A 16,143-nucleotide genomic window follows, 5' to 3' on the forward strand; every position below is an offset into this window, starting at 1 on the left:
GCACTGGCATAAGTTCGCCTGTCTTCCCAAGTGATATGTAAAATTTTTCAGAGACACCGTTGATGGAATCTTGCAAGGAGTTGGAGATGGCGTTTGTAAGTGGTCCATGTTTCACAAGCATACAGTAAGGTTGGTAGTACAATAGCTTTGTAAACAAGCATTTTAGTTTACCTGCAACTGTCCTGGTCCTCAAACACTCTGCACTTCAATCAGGAGAAAGCTGCACTCACAGAGCTCAAGTGATGCTGGATTTTGGCATCAATGTTGGCCCTGTGCCCACTGCCCAGGCAGGAGAAGTGATCGACATTTTCCAACGTTATACCATTGAGTTGGATTTGTGGTGCTGCAGAGGGGCACTTGTTGGTGCAGTACTTTGGGTTTTTGGATGTTGAGCAATGGGCCAAGTTTTTTGTAAGGTTCTGCGAAGATATTTAGGATGGTTTGGAGGTCATCCTCCGAGTGTGCACACACTACGTTGTCATCACGATATTGAAGCTCTATGATGGAAGTTGTGGTGACCTTACTCTTTGCTTAGAGTACGCCCTCCCTCTCAGGGCCCAATCCACAAGTGCCCAGAGAGAGAGAGAGGCCGCTGAAGTGTCTTCAACATGCTCTTCATTCAAGGGAGTATCCGAAAGAGGATTTTCTCCACCTCCCCCCCCTCTTTTGTAAGAATGCAGCATCATTCGATGAAACCTACCGGCAGTTAGATGTCAAGAGGTGTATGCAGTGACAGACATAAGAAAGTGCATAGTTGTATTGGAAAATAATAATATATAATAAGAATAATATTGGAGAAAACTGGGTATTGAAACTTGCTTAATCTAAATCATATATCCCAGTTTACAGCGGCCCTTTAAAGTACGCTTCACGCAGAGTATACGCAGTCAGAAGTTGACCTGGCTAAGAAAACACCACCAAGAGCGTAGGGAATTATCTCCCTTATATGAAACCCCTTACTAGCTGCACACTTGTAAAAGTATACAGATGAAAATACAAACGGTTGGGTTTCTTTAACTGAAAAACAAACTGACTCTAAAGAGACTTTAAACTAAAGATAAATGCTTTCTCTCTTAGCAATGTTATCTACCCACATTCAAAACCTCCCACAAACCTCCCATTAAACTACCCAAGAATTAACAGCAAACTAGCATTATAAAGAAGCAATCATACTAAGATTCAACTAAGGAATCTCTTAAACTAAGAACAACTGAGAGAGTGATCTACTACGAGATGAATCAAACTGAAAGATCTAACTAAGAGATACAGAAGGCTTTCTAGCAGAGCCTTATATACAAAAAGCAGAGCCCACGCCTGTGAGCAATTAACAGAAACACCGGCACCTGTTTCTCTTAAACAGACAGTATTTACATTAGACCGGCTCTAAAGTAACTTGACTATTCAAAAAATCCAACAAGTTAATGGATGGAACTCACTGCTACAATATGTCATGTTGGCTTCCAGTTTGCATAGCTGTAGAAGGGTTTAGATAAAATTGATGGTGGAGGAGAGGGTCTAGGAGCATTGACTAGCTGTTGTACTGGATAGGATATGCTTTGACAGATGGCCTACATGTCAAGAGATGCAAAAACTGTAAAAAGAGAGTGTGAAAGGATATTGTTAAGAGAATCTGCTTCTTCGTACTGTCTTGTGAATGTGTCCGTACTGTTTGTGCCTTGCTCAACCGGGGTCTGCTTTTAGGCTCTTGTGGAGAGGGGCCAGGGGAAGGCTCTGCGATGTCCCAGCCCTCCTCTTCCAAGGCAGCAGCACTGGAGTCCAAGTCCTAGGACCATATGTCTACACTCTAAATGTTTGCATTTCATTTTCAGCTCCAAGAGTGAAAAATGTATACATGGACAGCTTTGTTTAACATGAAACATATACCGCCCTGTGTCCACCCCTGCCACAGAGGGGGACTGAGATTAAAACCAGACATTTTCCTTTCCTTTTTTCTGTTTCTTTGTTTCTACTGCTCGATAGAATGAACGGCAAGCACCATGCTATGAGCTGATGGCTTAAAGAATGGGAGCAGCAGCAGCAGCAGCAGCAGCAAAGCACATTGGGTCACTGAGCGAAGCCAAATGCAGTAGGTGTTGCCCTGTAACGTCTCGCCCATTTAGCTTCAACAGGGAGAGACAAATTCCATTCACAGAAACAACCAAAAAAGCTAGGCTAAAAACAACAAATCTCATGGTGGATACTTCTTCATGCAGCGCATAGTTAACCAATGGAACTCACTGCCACAGGGCGCAGTGATAGCTACTATCTTGGATGGCTTTAAAAAAGGATTAGACAAATTCATGGAGGAGGAGGATATCAGGAACTCCCAGGCGTGATGGCTATGCTCTACCTGCACAGTCAGAGGCAGCAATGCTTCTGAATATCAGTTGCAGAAAGCCATGGGATGGGAGAGGGTTCTTGTGCTCATGTTCTGCTCCCTGGATTCCCACAGGCATCTGGTTGGCCGCTGTGAGAACAGGATGCTGGACTAGATGGGTCCTTGGCTTGATCCAGCAGGTTCGTCTTCTGCTCTTAACCTAGGAATCTAGCCGTTGCTAAGCTCTTCTGCAACTCATTCCAATGAAAGTTTGCAAAAGAAAACTTTCCACTGGGTTGCCTGGTGCTGTTTCCACTGTGCGCATGTTGCTAAGATTATTTCTCACAACTTTCCTCTTATGTTCCTTCGCTTAACATTATAATAATCAAGCAATGTTATTTTTTGGAAAGCATTCTAATAGGCCAAAGAAACAATGCTTGTCATTAACTCCATGGTTGGAAAGGGTGGCTGTCAAACCATTCTGAACCTCATTATTTCCTCCACACTGATGGGAAAATGTGTAAGTTCCACTGTAATTGTTCCTTGGGGGTTACAGCTGAGCATCTGTGTTTCATCTCCAGCTTCATCCTCAATAATAATCAAACATCCTTCAGTTATTCTTACATTCCTCTTTCCTCCAACATTTCAGATCCTTTGGGTTAATTAAAGTCCAGGGTGAGAACCAAATTTTCCCAAACGGATCCAACATTACTTCTCTCATCACCAGACGTTTCCATGAGAAGTACGGCATTTGGAGTGTTGCTTTCATAGAATCATAGAATTGGAAGGGGCTTCAAAGGGACATCTAGTCCAACCCCCTGCACGGCAGGAATCACGGGTAAAGAACCCCTGGGAGATGGCCATCCAAGCTCCGTTTAAAGACTTCCAATAAAGCAGAATCTACCACCTTCTGAGACAGTCCATTCCACAGTCAAACAGCTCTTACCATCAGAAAGTTCTTCCTAAGGTTTAGTCAGAATCACTTTTCTTGTCATTTGAATCCATTGGTTCTGGTCCCCTTCTCTTGAGCAGCAGAAAACAAGTTGGCTCCATCTTCCCTGGGACAGCCCTTCGCATATTTGAAGACAGCTATCCTTTCACATCTCAGTCTTCTCTTCTCCAGGCTAAACATCCCCAAGTCCCTCAACCGTTCCTCATAAGGCTTGGTTCCCAGACCCTTGATCCTCTTGGTTGCCTTCCTCTGCACACCTTCCAACTTGTCAATATCCTTCTCAAACTCAACACAGGACTCCAAATGAGGCCCTTGATCTTGACACTCTTTTTTTTTGATGCAGCCTAGAATTGCATTGCCCTTTTCTGCTGCTGCATCACACTACTGACCCATGTTAAGCTTGTGATCTACTAAGACCCCTAGATCCTTTGCACATCCCCAACCTGTAATTGTGGAGCAGGTTAGTCCTGCGTCAGTGCAGAGCCTTACATTTGTCCCTATTGAAATTTCGTCACATTAGTTTCTTTCCACCATGTCCTTTAGACAAGAGTGTGCAAATGATGTCCCTTTGGTTGGCCATTGTGAGGACAGGACGCTGGAGTAGATGGGCCACTGGCCTGATCCAGGAAGCTCTTATGTTTGTTGGACTCCCCAGCACAAGTTGTGTCCTTGGCAGGGTTGCAGGTTGCTCACTCCTGCTCTGTTGCAATTCCGCTCCCAGCTAACAACAGAAAAGCAGAACCTCAGGAGTTCAGCTAAAGGGAACTCTGGTCTGCACATGCTAGAGAAGGGTGAGGTTGAAATGGGGAGGCCTTGGAATGTGCCACTAGGACAGTCCGTGCTGCAGATCAACATCCCAAAAGAAGGAGCCAAGTTGCAGGAGCTACAACTAAGTGATGGTGCCCTCCAGGCTAATGGGAGGCGGCTTTCTTCCACAACCACCTTAAACTAGCTGCTAGGTATGAGAACAATATCCAGAGAGTGTGTGCTGAGCTGGCAGCACCCTGGAAACAGGAGGCACTTAATCTGTGCAGGATCCAAAGCTGTGACTCATAGCGAGGCAATATCTGATGGGGTGCTAATGCTGTGAGCCCCTTCTTCCTATGCTCATCTTCTATACTGTAGATGTGTAAATAAAACCATATAGCCTAAAGACACTGCAGTCTCCGTTGACCTTCATTCCAAGGAAACCAAACCCTGAATGAGCACCTGGAACCACTGGAGTCTCTCACTGCTCGGAGATCGGGATGCCGCACAACAATATTTTAATTCTCCCCCACATTTAAAAAGAAGAGAAACTGCTGCCAAGTGGAAAAGGAGCATTGCCAGGAGTGCAATGAACTAGGCTAGAAGCTCCCTTCCTGATGTGCTAAAAACAGCATCCCCCCCCCTCCCCACCCTCTTGAAGTCTTAAGTGGCACAGGCCAAACTGCCAGTTCAGGAGTCTAACATCTCATTCTGTTGCATGTCTGGATGGGGCCCCTGTCTCTCATTGCTCCACCTGCTTATGACACCTGCCGAAATGAAAGATGGGGGAGATTTCTGCCTGAGCCAGAACACACACACTAAATGTCTAACTGACCTCGGTTTGACATCACCACATTTACTGTAAATTGGAGTGATGAGCGCAATCTTTCATCCTTTCTTCGACAGAACACACTGGAGAATCCTAAACAATGATGCATTTGGAAACTATGTTTATCGATGGGCGTTTGCCAGGAAGACCATTTGGTCCAGAAAAAAAATCCATGGCACTCCTCCACTGAAGTCGGTGAATTTAATTATCCCCAGCCCCCAAATGACGCTGGCCATTTATCTCGCCTGGAGCACAGCTGGGTGGGAACATTTTCCGTTTAATTTAAAACACATGCTCAGTTAGGCTGAGAGGGACTGACTGGCCACGAGGTCACCTGCTGAGTGGCCAAGTAGGGATTTGAACCTGGGTCCTAACCTGAGCATCTAAGGACTGTACCACCCTGGCTCATCATCATCATTCCAATCTGCATCCAGATAGGTCCACAGGCACTGCCCAGCACTTTCATGCCTCCTGTTCTAATCATGAGGTCTAGAAACATGCTTAAAAATCTGCACCCCAAACCCAGTGCCACATTTTGTGCCTTTTTCTGTGCTCCTAAGGAACTGCACAGCAAACAGATTTCTGGAGAAGTGCAACAATTTAGTAAACAGTAACTCACCATGGTGTCTGCCCAGATACTACTCCAAGTCCAACTTGGTGCCCTCTAGAAGTTTTAGACAACCACCAGCTGTGCTTGCTGTGGCTGATGGCACATATTTTTTAAAAAAAATCCAGAGGGCCCCAGGATGGGGAGACCTGCCCTAGGCTTTCTGCAGATACCCCAGCCTTGGGTGCTGCGTGCCTGTGCATCCTGGCCCATGCTCCCTAGGGTATTAATCTGATAGGCATGCCAGGATGGAGGCACACCACAGCTCCTTTAACTTGAAAGTGGGGTCACTTTTGACGCAGTAATAATAATAATAATAATAATAATAATAATAATAATAATAATAATTTATACCCCGCCCATCTGGCTGGGTTCCCCCAGCCACTCTGGGCGGCTTACAACAGAAAAATGAAATAAAACAATGAAACATTAAAAGCCTCCCTAAACAGGGCTGCCTTCAGATGTCTTCTAAAAATCTGGTAGCTGTTTTTTTCTTTGACATCTGATGGGAGGGCGTTCCACAGGGCGGGCGCCACCACCGAGAAGGCCCTCTGCCTGGTTCCCTGCAACTTGGCTTCTCGCAACGAGGGAACCGCCAGAAGGCCCTCGGTACTGGACCTCAGCGTCCGGGCAGAACGATGGGGGTGGAGACGCTCCTTCAGGTATACTGGACCGAGGCCATTTAGGGCTTTAAAGGTCAGCACCAACCCTTTGAATTGTGCTCGGAAACGTGCTGGGAGCCAATGTAGATATTTCAAGACCGGTGTTATGTGGTCTCGGCGGCCGCTCCCAGTCACCAGTCTAGCTGCCGCATTCTGGATTAGTTGTAGTTTCCGGGTCACCTTCAAAGGTAGCCCCATGTAGAGCGCATTGCAGTAGTCCAAGCGGGAGATAACCAGAGCATGCACCACTCTGGTGAAACAGTCTGCAGGCAGGTAGGATCTCAGCCTGCGTACCAGATGGAGCTGATAGACAGCTGCCCTGGACACAGAATTGACCTGTGCCTCCATGGACACAAACACAATTTTGTTGCTGTTGTTCCATTGCTGCTTCTGGAGCTTTGGGATACACACACAAACACATAAAAAACACCCTTTCAAATTTCCACCCCCTGCCACACACACACCATGATACCTTCAACTTCAAAATACCTTCAACTCTCCAAGGGAGGCTGAAACTCCCTTGCTACAACAGCCCCCCCTGGCTGCCTGGCTGTTTCTGGGCACAATTCAAAATGCTGGTTATGACCTATAAAGCCCAACATGGCTTAGATTCATGTATTTTATCTGTGTTGTTTTAATTCATGTAAGCCGCCTTGATTCCCAGTCTGGGGAAAAGGCAGGATATAAATTTTATTAAAATTTCTATAAATTTATTTTTAAAACCCCAATAAAACCAAGGAAAAATTACAACATGGAATCTAAAACATACAATTTGTTTTTTCCAAAACAGGTTAAAATTCTCATCAGCTTTCTGCGCATCTGGGTAGGCTTCTCTAAACAAAAATGTTTTTAGCAGGAGCCAGAAATAATAACGTGCTTGATCTCAATAGGCAGGGAGTTCCGAAGTTTAGGTACTGCCAAACGAATCGATTTGAGTTTTTACAAATGCAGAATGGGTATTACCGTATGCGGCACCTATAATCTTGCCAATTCCACCGATCGAAGAGCTCAAGAAGGTACAGCTCAGATGCAGGCCGGCCACCCCACCTGCTGAGAGCCAAGGAATGTGCCCAGGCCCAAGTAGCAGTGGGGCTGGAAAATAGTTTCTGGGGCTGAGCCCTGCTTCATATTGTGCCCCAGATGTAGAGAGAGTTCCAGCTTTGACATCCCAGGGACACAAACTGGGGCACCTGAGATGGGAGGAAAGCGAGATCCCTGCTCCGTACAAAACACTTGGCCAAGCAGGTGCAGGTTTCTGGTGTGAGCTATTTCCTTGCTGCTCGAATCATTGGCCCATCCACACAGAGGAGCTGCTAAAGAGAGAACGGATCCCAGGTTGGGCAGGAAGAAACTTACCACGGTGCAGCAGAGAGGCCAGAACCACCACAGCAGAGCCAGCGCCAGCAAAAGGAAAAGGATCAGCAGAGCAATGGCCAGGATCGTCCCATCAGACTGCAGAGGAGAAGGCAGAAGAGAGCAAGATCAGTGTGGGAACAGAGGACTGGGAGATTATGGATAGCGGCCCGGGACTTGGGAGACCTGAGTTCAAATCCCCGCTGGGTGACTTTGGGTGAGTCAGTGCCTCTCAGGCTAACCTACACCACAGGGTTGTTGTGGGGATTAAATGAGCTGGGGGAGAGCCACCTGTGCCACCTTGAGCTCCTTGGAGAAAAAAGTTGGGTTAGAAATGCAATAAATAAATAAATCCCAAATAAATCACCCACCCCCAAACCTACACCACAAGGTTGTTGTGAAGGTAAAGGTGCAGAAGAAACCACCTGTAGTGCTTTAAGTTTTTTGGAGGGAGGCTGGATAAAATAATAAAAGCAACAAAGGCTACAGCAAGTAGAAAGTAGAAGCCCCTCTCTCCATTCTCATGGACACTCCTGCTTCACAGATCTGCAGGTGTTTAGCCTAGAAAAAAGGCCGAAAGGAGATATGAAAGCCATCTTCAAGCAGCTGAAGAGCTACTGCATGAAAGATGGAGCAAGCTTGTTCTCTGCTGCTTCAGAGGGGAGGACCCGAACCAATGGATTCAAATTACAAGAAAGGAGATTCCATCTACCTGAGAAAACGGTGCAATCTGCTTCCTTGCAGGTTTTTAAACAGAGGTTGGATGGCCATCTGTCAGGGATTATTTTGCTGTGATTCCTGTATTGTGGGGGTTGGACTAGATGACTCTTGGGGTCCCTTCCAATTCTACAATTCTATGATTATATGAAAAATTGAGTGTTTTGCAACTCCAGGATGCAGCACTGATCTGGTCAGAGCATCAGAAGACAGTGAAATGCGTGGAACTCTGAGCTAGAGAGAGGTTGAGGCTCAGCCATAACAAATTGAACTTTCCCTTCATTTATCAGCCTAAGAAATCAGGGCCACAGACACTTTATTTGCTAAATATCAGTTGCATTCCAACAATGCATGATTTGGACTTGAGGATCATGAACCAGAGCTGTGCTCATGCGCTCTCTCCTCCTGTTACACAACGGGGTCAACCCATAGTTTGTTGTTACACCTTTTGCAGCAAACCAGGGCTTGATCAAACCAGACTTCACGCCTTCAAATCAGAACTGCAAAACAGGATCACAAACCCTGGCTTGAGAACTTGGTTTGCAATTGGAAACAGCACTTTGCTCAAACTAGGACGTAAACTGTTCAGGTGTGCCGATGGAGAGGGAGGAGCATGCCAAAACAGAGTTTGTCCCATCTCCCAATCATACATAGTGTGTAGGTTCATCGGAAGGCAGCCCCTATCTCTTTCTGGAGTGCCTCGCCCCTGCTGTTTCTCCAAGTTAGGAAAATGCTCTTCGAAGGAATTATATCACGTTGCTTCCAAATTTCATCTCAAGTATAGACTATTCGCTTCCAGAGACCAGCTAATATTTCTGAGCCATTCCTCACTGGTGTCATCAGGCTTTTGGGATAAGCAGACAAAATTAGGTTTGGCCAGAGTTCAGTTCAGCGGCTTTGGTTTTAAAGAGCCAGACAGCTAAAATAACAAAAGTGGGGGGTGGGGTGGCAGAATGGCCACATAGGGAGGCTGCTTCTGACCTAAGGTAGCAATCAAGAGCTTTGCTGATCCTGGCGTGTTGAGGAGGTGGGGGTTTCGGTGTAGGTTCAGACATGCATACATGTCGATGGCTCAGCACTTGAGGACTAGCCAGCAAACACACCAGGCTCTTGAGTCGGAGCACCGATCTCTCTAGCTCGGCAGCAGAGACCGGCTACGGTTCTCCAGAGCCTTGGGCAGAAAGGCCTCTGCTAAAGCTGGGAACTGGGAACTTTTGTGTGCCGAGTGTGTGTTCTGCCACCACCCATGTAGTCACACATTGACAAGCATTGTGTTGGAGGCAATGTAGGGAACCCTGAGCTGCTCCTCTTCTTTTTCTAAGGAGTTGATAACTTTAAGGATACTACATCACCAGGAAGTCCTCCGAGTCAAGGCCAGATGCCTGGCGATTCTGCACCTGAAACATTTCATGTTACTTTGGGCTATCCCAGAGATATTGACGTTCTATCTGTGGTGCTCGATCTGTGGAGGCACATTCACACATGCAAGGAATCACTCTTCACTTGAGACTGCAGTCAATGGACAGTGGACATGCATGAATGAATGAATGAATGAATGAATGAATGGAGAAAGCTGTGTCAGGCCATTCCTCCCTCCCAGTACATCTTCAGTTAGCACTTAGGAAGATAACACCACCACCTGAATCCCTGGAAAGTATGGAAAATACTAATCTAGCAATCTGACTGGGGATAAGGCAGCTTCCGATGTTCATCCAGGCAATGAGACATTCTGCCATGCAAAGAATGTTCTCTTCCCTGACCTAGAGGCCTTCTCCAAGATTTCTGATATGCTGTTTATCTTGCAAGATTCTCCACCCCCAGAATCAGAGATCAAGACCCTAGCTTCCCTGTCTGTGCAGTCCTTGACTAGAAAAAGCAGGATGTGCTGCGTTGTAGCTTAATAAAATAACAACGTAGGAGACCTTCTAATCTGTTACCTAGTCCGAACCCTAAAGCTCTATCCCACTGGAACTGACAGGTCTTGCTAAAGTAATTCCCATCAGACCCAGCATCACAGGGGGACATGGGATGGGGCTGGTGAGAATCCACTAAAACCTGATTTATTTCTCCACACCGTGCCTAATTTAACCAACTTCTATCATGTCACCTCTTCCTTGCCTTTTCTCTCTCAACAAAAAAGTCCCAAACGCCGCGTCCTTTCCTCATGGGGGAGGCGCTCTACCCCCTTGATCAGGTTTTTAAAAAATACTTTTGCTTTAAATTTCAATAAATCCCTGCAAAGATGACTCAGCAAAAGAGTCTTCTTAACTAAACAGATGAAGCAAAGACTTTTGTCAGCTAAATGTGCCTGATTCTGGGGTTGTCTTCTTTAAACAGTTTTGGGAGGAAAGAAGCTTACTGGGTTTTAATCAGTGCTGGATAAGGACCACTCTGGCCCTTCCTCAGCTCATTTGGCCAGCAAACACTTGCCAAGATCTCTCTCCTATCTTGCTCAATCTACTTTCCTCTAGGCTAAACACATGCAATTCCTTAAGCTTTTTCTTCTAGGTTGTTTATCATCCTTGTAGATCTCCTGGGCATTCCCCCACAGCTTATCAACACTCCCCTTGAACCTTGTTGCTCAGAAGTGAATATTCAGGAGAGACTCCAGGGGAGGATGGCTGGTCCAATCTCTGCCCAGGTCTTTTCAAGAGCATCTACACCCTTAAGCAGAGGAGATGCAGAGTGTGAGCAGCTCTCGGTTCTCAAATGAGAAAGTAGCCCAGGGAAGGAGGCCAGAGGCTCCATAATTGTTTTCAATTAAATGCAGAATGGGCTCAAATGCAGCAAACTGCAGTAGGAAACCTTTACTCCAGCTTTGAAAATATCTTGCTCATGAATAAATGTCTAAAGTCTTGTTGCTGTAAAATAAATATTAAAGAACATTTTCTATTGATTTTTTAAAAAAACCACGGCTGCTATTTTTAGACTTTTGGAACCATCAGAAACAACCCTACTGTACCACATCTGCTCATGTTTGCAAGGCATACCATGTTGCCAGATGTTCTAAAGCAGCCCTCCCCAACCTGGTGCTCTCCAGATGTTTTGGCTGAGGCTGATGAAAGCTGCAGCAGAAAACAACTGGAAGGCATCAGGTTGGGGGAGGCTAAGTTAACATTATGCAGCTTGATGGTTTTGGAATTACTCTAAACCAGTGATGGCCAAACTTGGCCCTCCAGCTGTCTTGGGACTACAACTCCCATCATCCCTAGCTAACAGGACCACTGGTCAAGGATGATGGGAACTGTAGTCCCAAAACAGCTGGAGAACCAAGTTTGGCCATCACTGCTCTAAATCATGAACTCTTCACTCAGGGAAAACTTGTCAACTAAGGTAGTTTCACCCTTACGAAGGTTAACAGGACTATAGAGAGCAACATTCGCAACTTTCCAAATGTTGCCTGCACAAACATGGCAGACAACCTGATCGTGTTCTTTTCTTTTTAAAAAAAAGAAAGTACGTTTGCATGTGTTTAGATGGCAGGTTTTCAGCCCATTTCAAGAAGGCTGGATTAATTAATCGCCTGCTGTAGTGCACTAATCAATTACATTTTGGGGTCAGAATACAGACTAGAGGCAACCTTGCTGAAACTAAGGAGGCTCTGGTTACTGCCTAGGAAGAACGTGTAACAGATTTCTTTTTTTAAAGTACATTTGTTAGATAATTTAGAATTTAACAAACAAAAAGCTATCATTAACCATTAAGGAAAGGACACCTGAAGACTTCAGAGGCTGGCACGATACCCTGAGGATCCAGCACATGCAGCTGGCCTAGAAGTTATTCTTCAGATGAAAGTTTGCTGAAGCAGAGCCCTTTGGACTTTGGCCAAAGAATTTAAAGCAACATTTCCCAAGATGGTGCCCTTCAGAAGCTGCTGCCCTTCAGCTATGCTTGCTGGGGCTGATGTGAGTTGTAGTCCCAAACAAGTGGAAGGAACCATACTGCAGGATTCGGGAAGAAATTTGTTTGCAATTGAATGTGAAGCCACCTCATTTGCCCTTCCCCAAGCCAACAGGGGAACTAAGACATAGCTATCATTCAAAATCCCCACTTCTCCAAATTTCTGAAGCACATACATACATACATAATTGCACACATTTTTGTGAAAGCAATGTATGAAGCCACTTTATATTTAGGGGAAATGACTTGCATGAAATGCATATCTCAGAAGTAATGTGAAAGAAATTGCATGGTTTTTTTTTGTCTGGACCTTTAAAATTTTTTTAAGAAAAAGATCAAAAACTGATGTCAAAGGCGGGTGAATGGAAGGTTGGAAGGTTGGAAAAACGAGAAGCTGAGGTTGGAAAAACGAGCAGCTGAGAGAAACAAATATTGATGGTTCATCCATTCCCAACAAGCTGGGAAAGGTGGCTTTAAACACATGTATTTTGCTCATTGCTTTTCTCCTAAGAAGCAGATGTCTTTTAATTTTGTGACTGCTGTCACCATCTGCAGTGATCATGGAGCCCAAGAAAGTAAAATATCTCACTGCCTCCATTTCTTCCCCTTCTATTTGCCAGGAGGTGATAGGACCAGTGGCCATGATCTTAGTTTTTTTTTATGTTGAGCTTCAGACCATATTTTGCGCTCTCCTCTTTCACCCTCATTAAAAGGTTCTTTAATTCCTCCTCACTTTCTGCCATCAAGGTTGTGCCATCAGCATATCTGAGGTTGTTGATATTTCTTCCGGCAATCTTAATTCCGGCTTGGGATTCATCCAGTCCAGCCTTTTGCATGATGAATTCTGCATATGTTAAATAAGCAAGGAGACAATATACAACCTTGTTGTACTCCTTTCCCAATGTTGAACCAATCAGTTGTTCCATGTCCAGTTCTAACTGTAGCTTCTTGTCCCACATAGAGATTTCTCAGGAGACAGATGAGATGATCAGGCACTCCCATTTCTTTAAGAACTTGCCATACCTAGACAGCATCTTAAAAAGCAGAGACATCACCTTGCCTACAAAGGTCCGTATAGTTAAAGCTATGGTTTCCCCAGTAGTGATGTATGGAAGTGAGAGTTGGACCATAAAGAAGGCTGATTGCCAAAGAATTGATGCTTTTGAATTATGGTGCTGGAGGAGACTCTTGAGAGTCCCATGGACTGCAAGAAGATCAAACCTATCCATTCTGAAGGAAATCAGCCCTGAGTGCTCACTGGAAGGACAGATCCTGAAGCTGAGGCTCCAATACTTTGGCCACCTCATGAGAAGAAAAGACTCCCTGGAAAAGACCCTGATGGAGGGCACAAGGAGAAAGATGGAGGGCACAAAAATGGAGGGCACAAGGAGAAGGGGACGACAGAGGACGAGATGGTTGGACAGTGTTCTTGAAGCCACCAACATGAGTTTGACCAAACTGCGGGAGGCAGTGGAAGACAGGAGTGCCTGGTGTGCTCTGGTCCATGGGGTCATGAAGAGTCAGACACGACTGAATGACTAAACAACAACAATTTTGCTCATTGACATCTTGCAACACTCAAACTGTATGCTCAAACACTTTTGTCCTCCTCCTGGGCTTTTATAAAGGCCTTATAATTGTTGTTTATTTCAACCAAAACCTAGGTAAATCTGTAGAAATTTCAAATCGAGTGTGGCCTAAAATATGCCAGAGAAACCATAAAGGCCAAAAGTTTTGCTTATAGCATTGTTGCCAGCTGGAGAAACAGAGAAAACAACAGTTGGCAGGACACCACTGAACACAAATTAGCTTTCAAAGTTGGAAATCTTATAGGATACACACTGGAGGCATTTTCCAGTTGCTTCCTCAATGTCTGTGAAAACAGTCTGAAGACCAAGAATGGTTGCTGTATTAAATTGTTGCTCGAAATAATGCAGATTGTATTAACACATGAAGCAGAAACATGCATGCAGGTGGGCGATGGGGTAAAGTTCTGCCCCATCTGGAATCCAGGACAGAACATAGATGACTTCTGTAGATAAGAAAGGACATCACAAGGGGGACTTATTACTGCTGAGTGTCTTCCAAATGTTTTTGACTACAACTCTCAGTATCTCCTAACATGATCATGCTAGCTGGGGCTGATGGGAGTTGGAGTCCAAAACATCTGGAGGGCACCAGGTTGGGGAAGTAACTAGTTAAATTCTTTGTCTGGAAATGGAATTTCCAGGTTCCCACTCAACGACAAGACAACACCTTTATTTGCTGCTCCCTTTTGCTGGAGTGGTGGCAATGAGCTGTTGTTGCCCGATTTTAGCACAGCTGTGCTAAAATCCTGGATTTCTTCATTGTTTTCTGTAGGCAGACAGAACCTCAATAAATAGAGGTCTCTTATTTTGAAGCCTACAGAAGAGCCAGTTGGCATAGCTTCCACAGGGCAAATTTTTCTCTGCGGCATGGAAGTTGCTGTCTATCATTCATTTTATCACGTATAGGTACAGGGTTTTAAAAATACATATAACTGAAACAATCTGGTCTAATACAAAGGAAATTAAAACTCCCAGACTCTCTGCTGGTTTTAAACTCCAGCTTGCTTTGATCATCCAATGTTTTCTGGTTTCTGGAACAGCAGCCAAAGCAGACACGAGTGGAATCTCATAAAATAACTGCCATGCTTGAGACAGGGGATATAGCCTGACCTGCCTTTATCTACCTTGCTTGTGCTGCTCAAGACTTCATGGAAAACGATACAGTGTGGAATGGAAAAATTTATTAAGGGCAGCAAAGTTTGGTATGCTGGTGATTTGTAGTGGAAGATACTGTATCCGTTCTCAGTTCGTCTATGGTCATGGTTCAAAGACTCCAAGTGCATGGTGGAATATTTTCAGGTACTGTATTAAAAAACCATCAACTGCAGTGCACATTGAAAGCTAGAAGGGTTTACTAGTCTAAACCTCTCCCAGAGAAGCTCAGTATGGCAAAAGATCCTAAGAACTGCCTGGTATCTCCAACTGGACCAGAGTACTGCATGGTCACATCTTACATGCATTTAACTTGCAGTTTCAACCATAAGCAGTTGAAGGCAAGGTGGTTGGAACTGTCAAAGTTAAATCCAAGCAAGGCACCATAATAATATCTTTATTACGATTATAGACCAGCAAAAAAGAAAAAGAAAACCAATAATACATAAAATAGATAGTTCTTGAATATCATCTTTGAACAATACTGTTTCACAATCCTATTTTAAATTAAAATTGGGTTAAAATTTAATGAGGGATAGTTCCCTTTAACTATTATCCGCTGAGAATTAATAGGCGGCTTTATCATTGTTACTGATTGATGTCACGGCGTGTCTTAGTCTTGACGCGTAGTAACAGAATTTAGCTACATTCTTAGTGCACTCTGGATTAAAATCCTCTAGTAGGTATCTAGTAAGCGTTTCTGTTGAGCGGCCTGGTAAGTTTTTTAACAAGGGATCGATTAATTCCTTCCTCATGTCTCGATACAATGTGCAATGGAGGAGGACATGACTTATAGATTGAATCTCCTTGTTATCACAAGGACATAGTCTCTGTTCTACCGGAATCTGGAGATATCTACCAGTTAACAACGCCGAGGGTAGAGCATTGAAACAAGCCCTAGATCCAAGCAAGGCAGAGCTTAAAAGCTTGTATTGTGCAGGCACCCAGCTCATAAGTAGCTTTTAAGCTCTCCGCCTTGCTTGGGAGGCAAGACCTCCCTCAGTGTGCTGGCTCTGGGAGTGGAGTGGATTGTCTCTCCACACCCCACACCCCCTCACCCACTAAGCCGCAGAGGTATACATGGTTTTAAGTATACCTGATTTTGGTGTATACACAGAATTCTTGGAACCAAACCCCCATGCAATATATGGCCGTACTCTAGGGCGGAAGCAGAGGACAGGAGTGTTACCAGAATCCAGATAGTATCAAAAATGTCTTCCAAGTTCCCAGGACAAGATGGCTTCGGTGAGAATGTGGAAGGCGCAGCAATGCTAAGCGATTCTGTTTAGGATGTGAAACCTTAAGAAAAACAAGTATT

At 44.8% G+C, this 16,143-nt stretch overlaps 1 protein-coding gene across 2 annotated transcripts in view; it reads right to left on the reverse strand.

Moving 5' to 3' along the window:
- ANTXR1 (ANTXR cell adhesion molecule 1) overlaps window positions 1-16,143 on the reverse strand; it is a 126,531-nt gene that overhangs the window by 39,351 nt on the left and 71,037 nt on the right. For both annotated transcript variants that reach the window (XM_035118587.3, XM_088670877.1), the window contains exon 13: window positions 7,471-7,566. In XM_035118587.3, coding sequence (XP_034974478.2) covers window positions 7,471-7,566 — 96 coding nt within the window. The remainder of the gene's footprint in view (window positions 1-7,470; window positions 7,567-16,143) is intronic.

Source organism: Zootoca vivipara, chromosome 6 (genome assembly GCF_965207765.1).
Source record: "Zootoca vivipara chromosome 6, rZooViv2.hap1.1, whole genome shotgun sequence".
Lineage (NCBI taxonomy): Eukaryota > Metazoa > Chordata > Lepidosauria > Squamata > Lacertidae > Zootoca > Zootoca vivipara.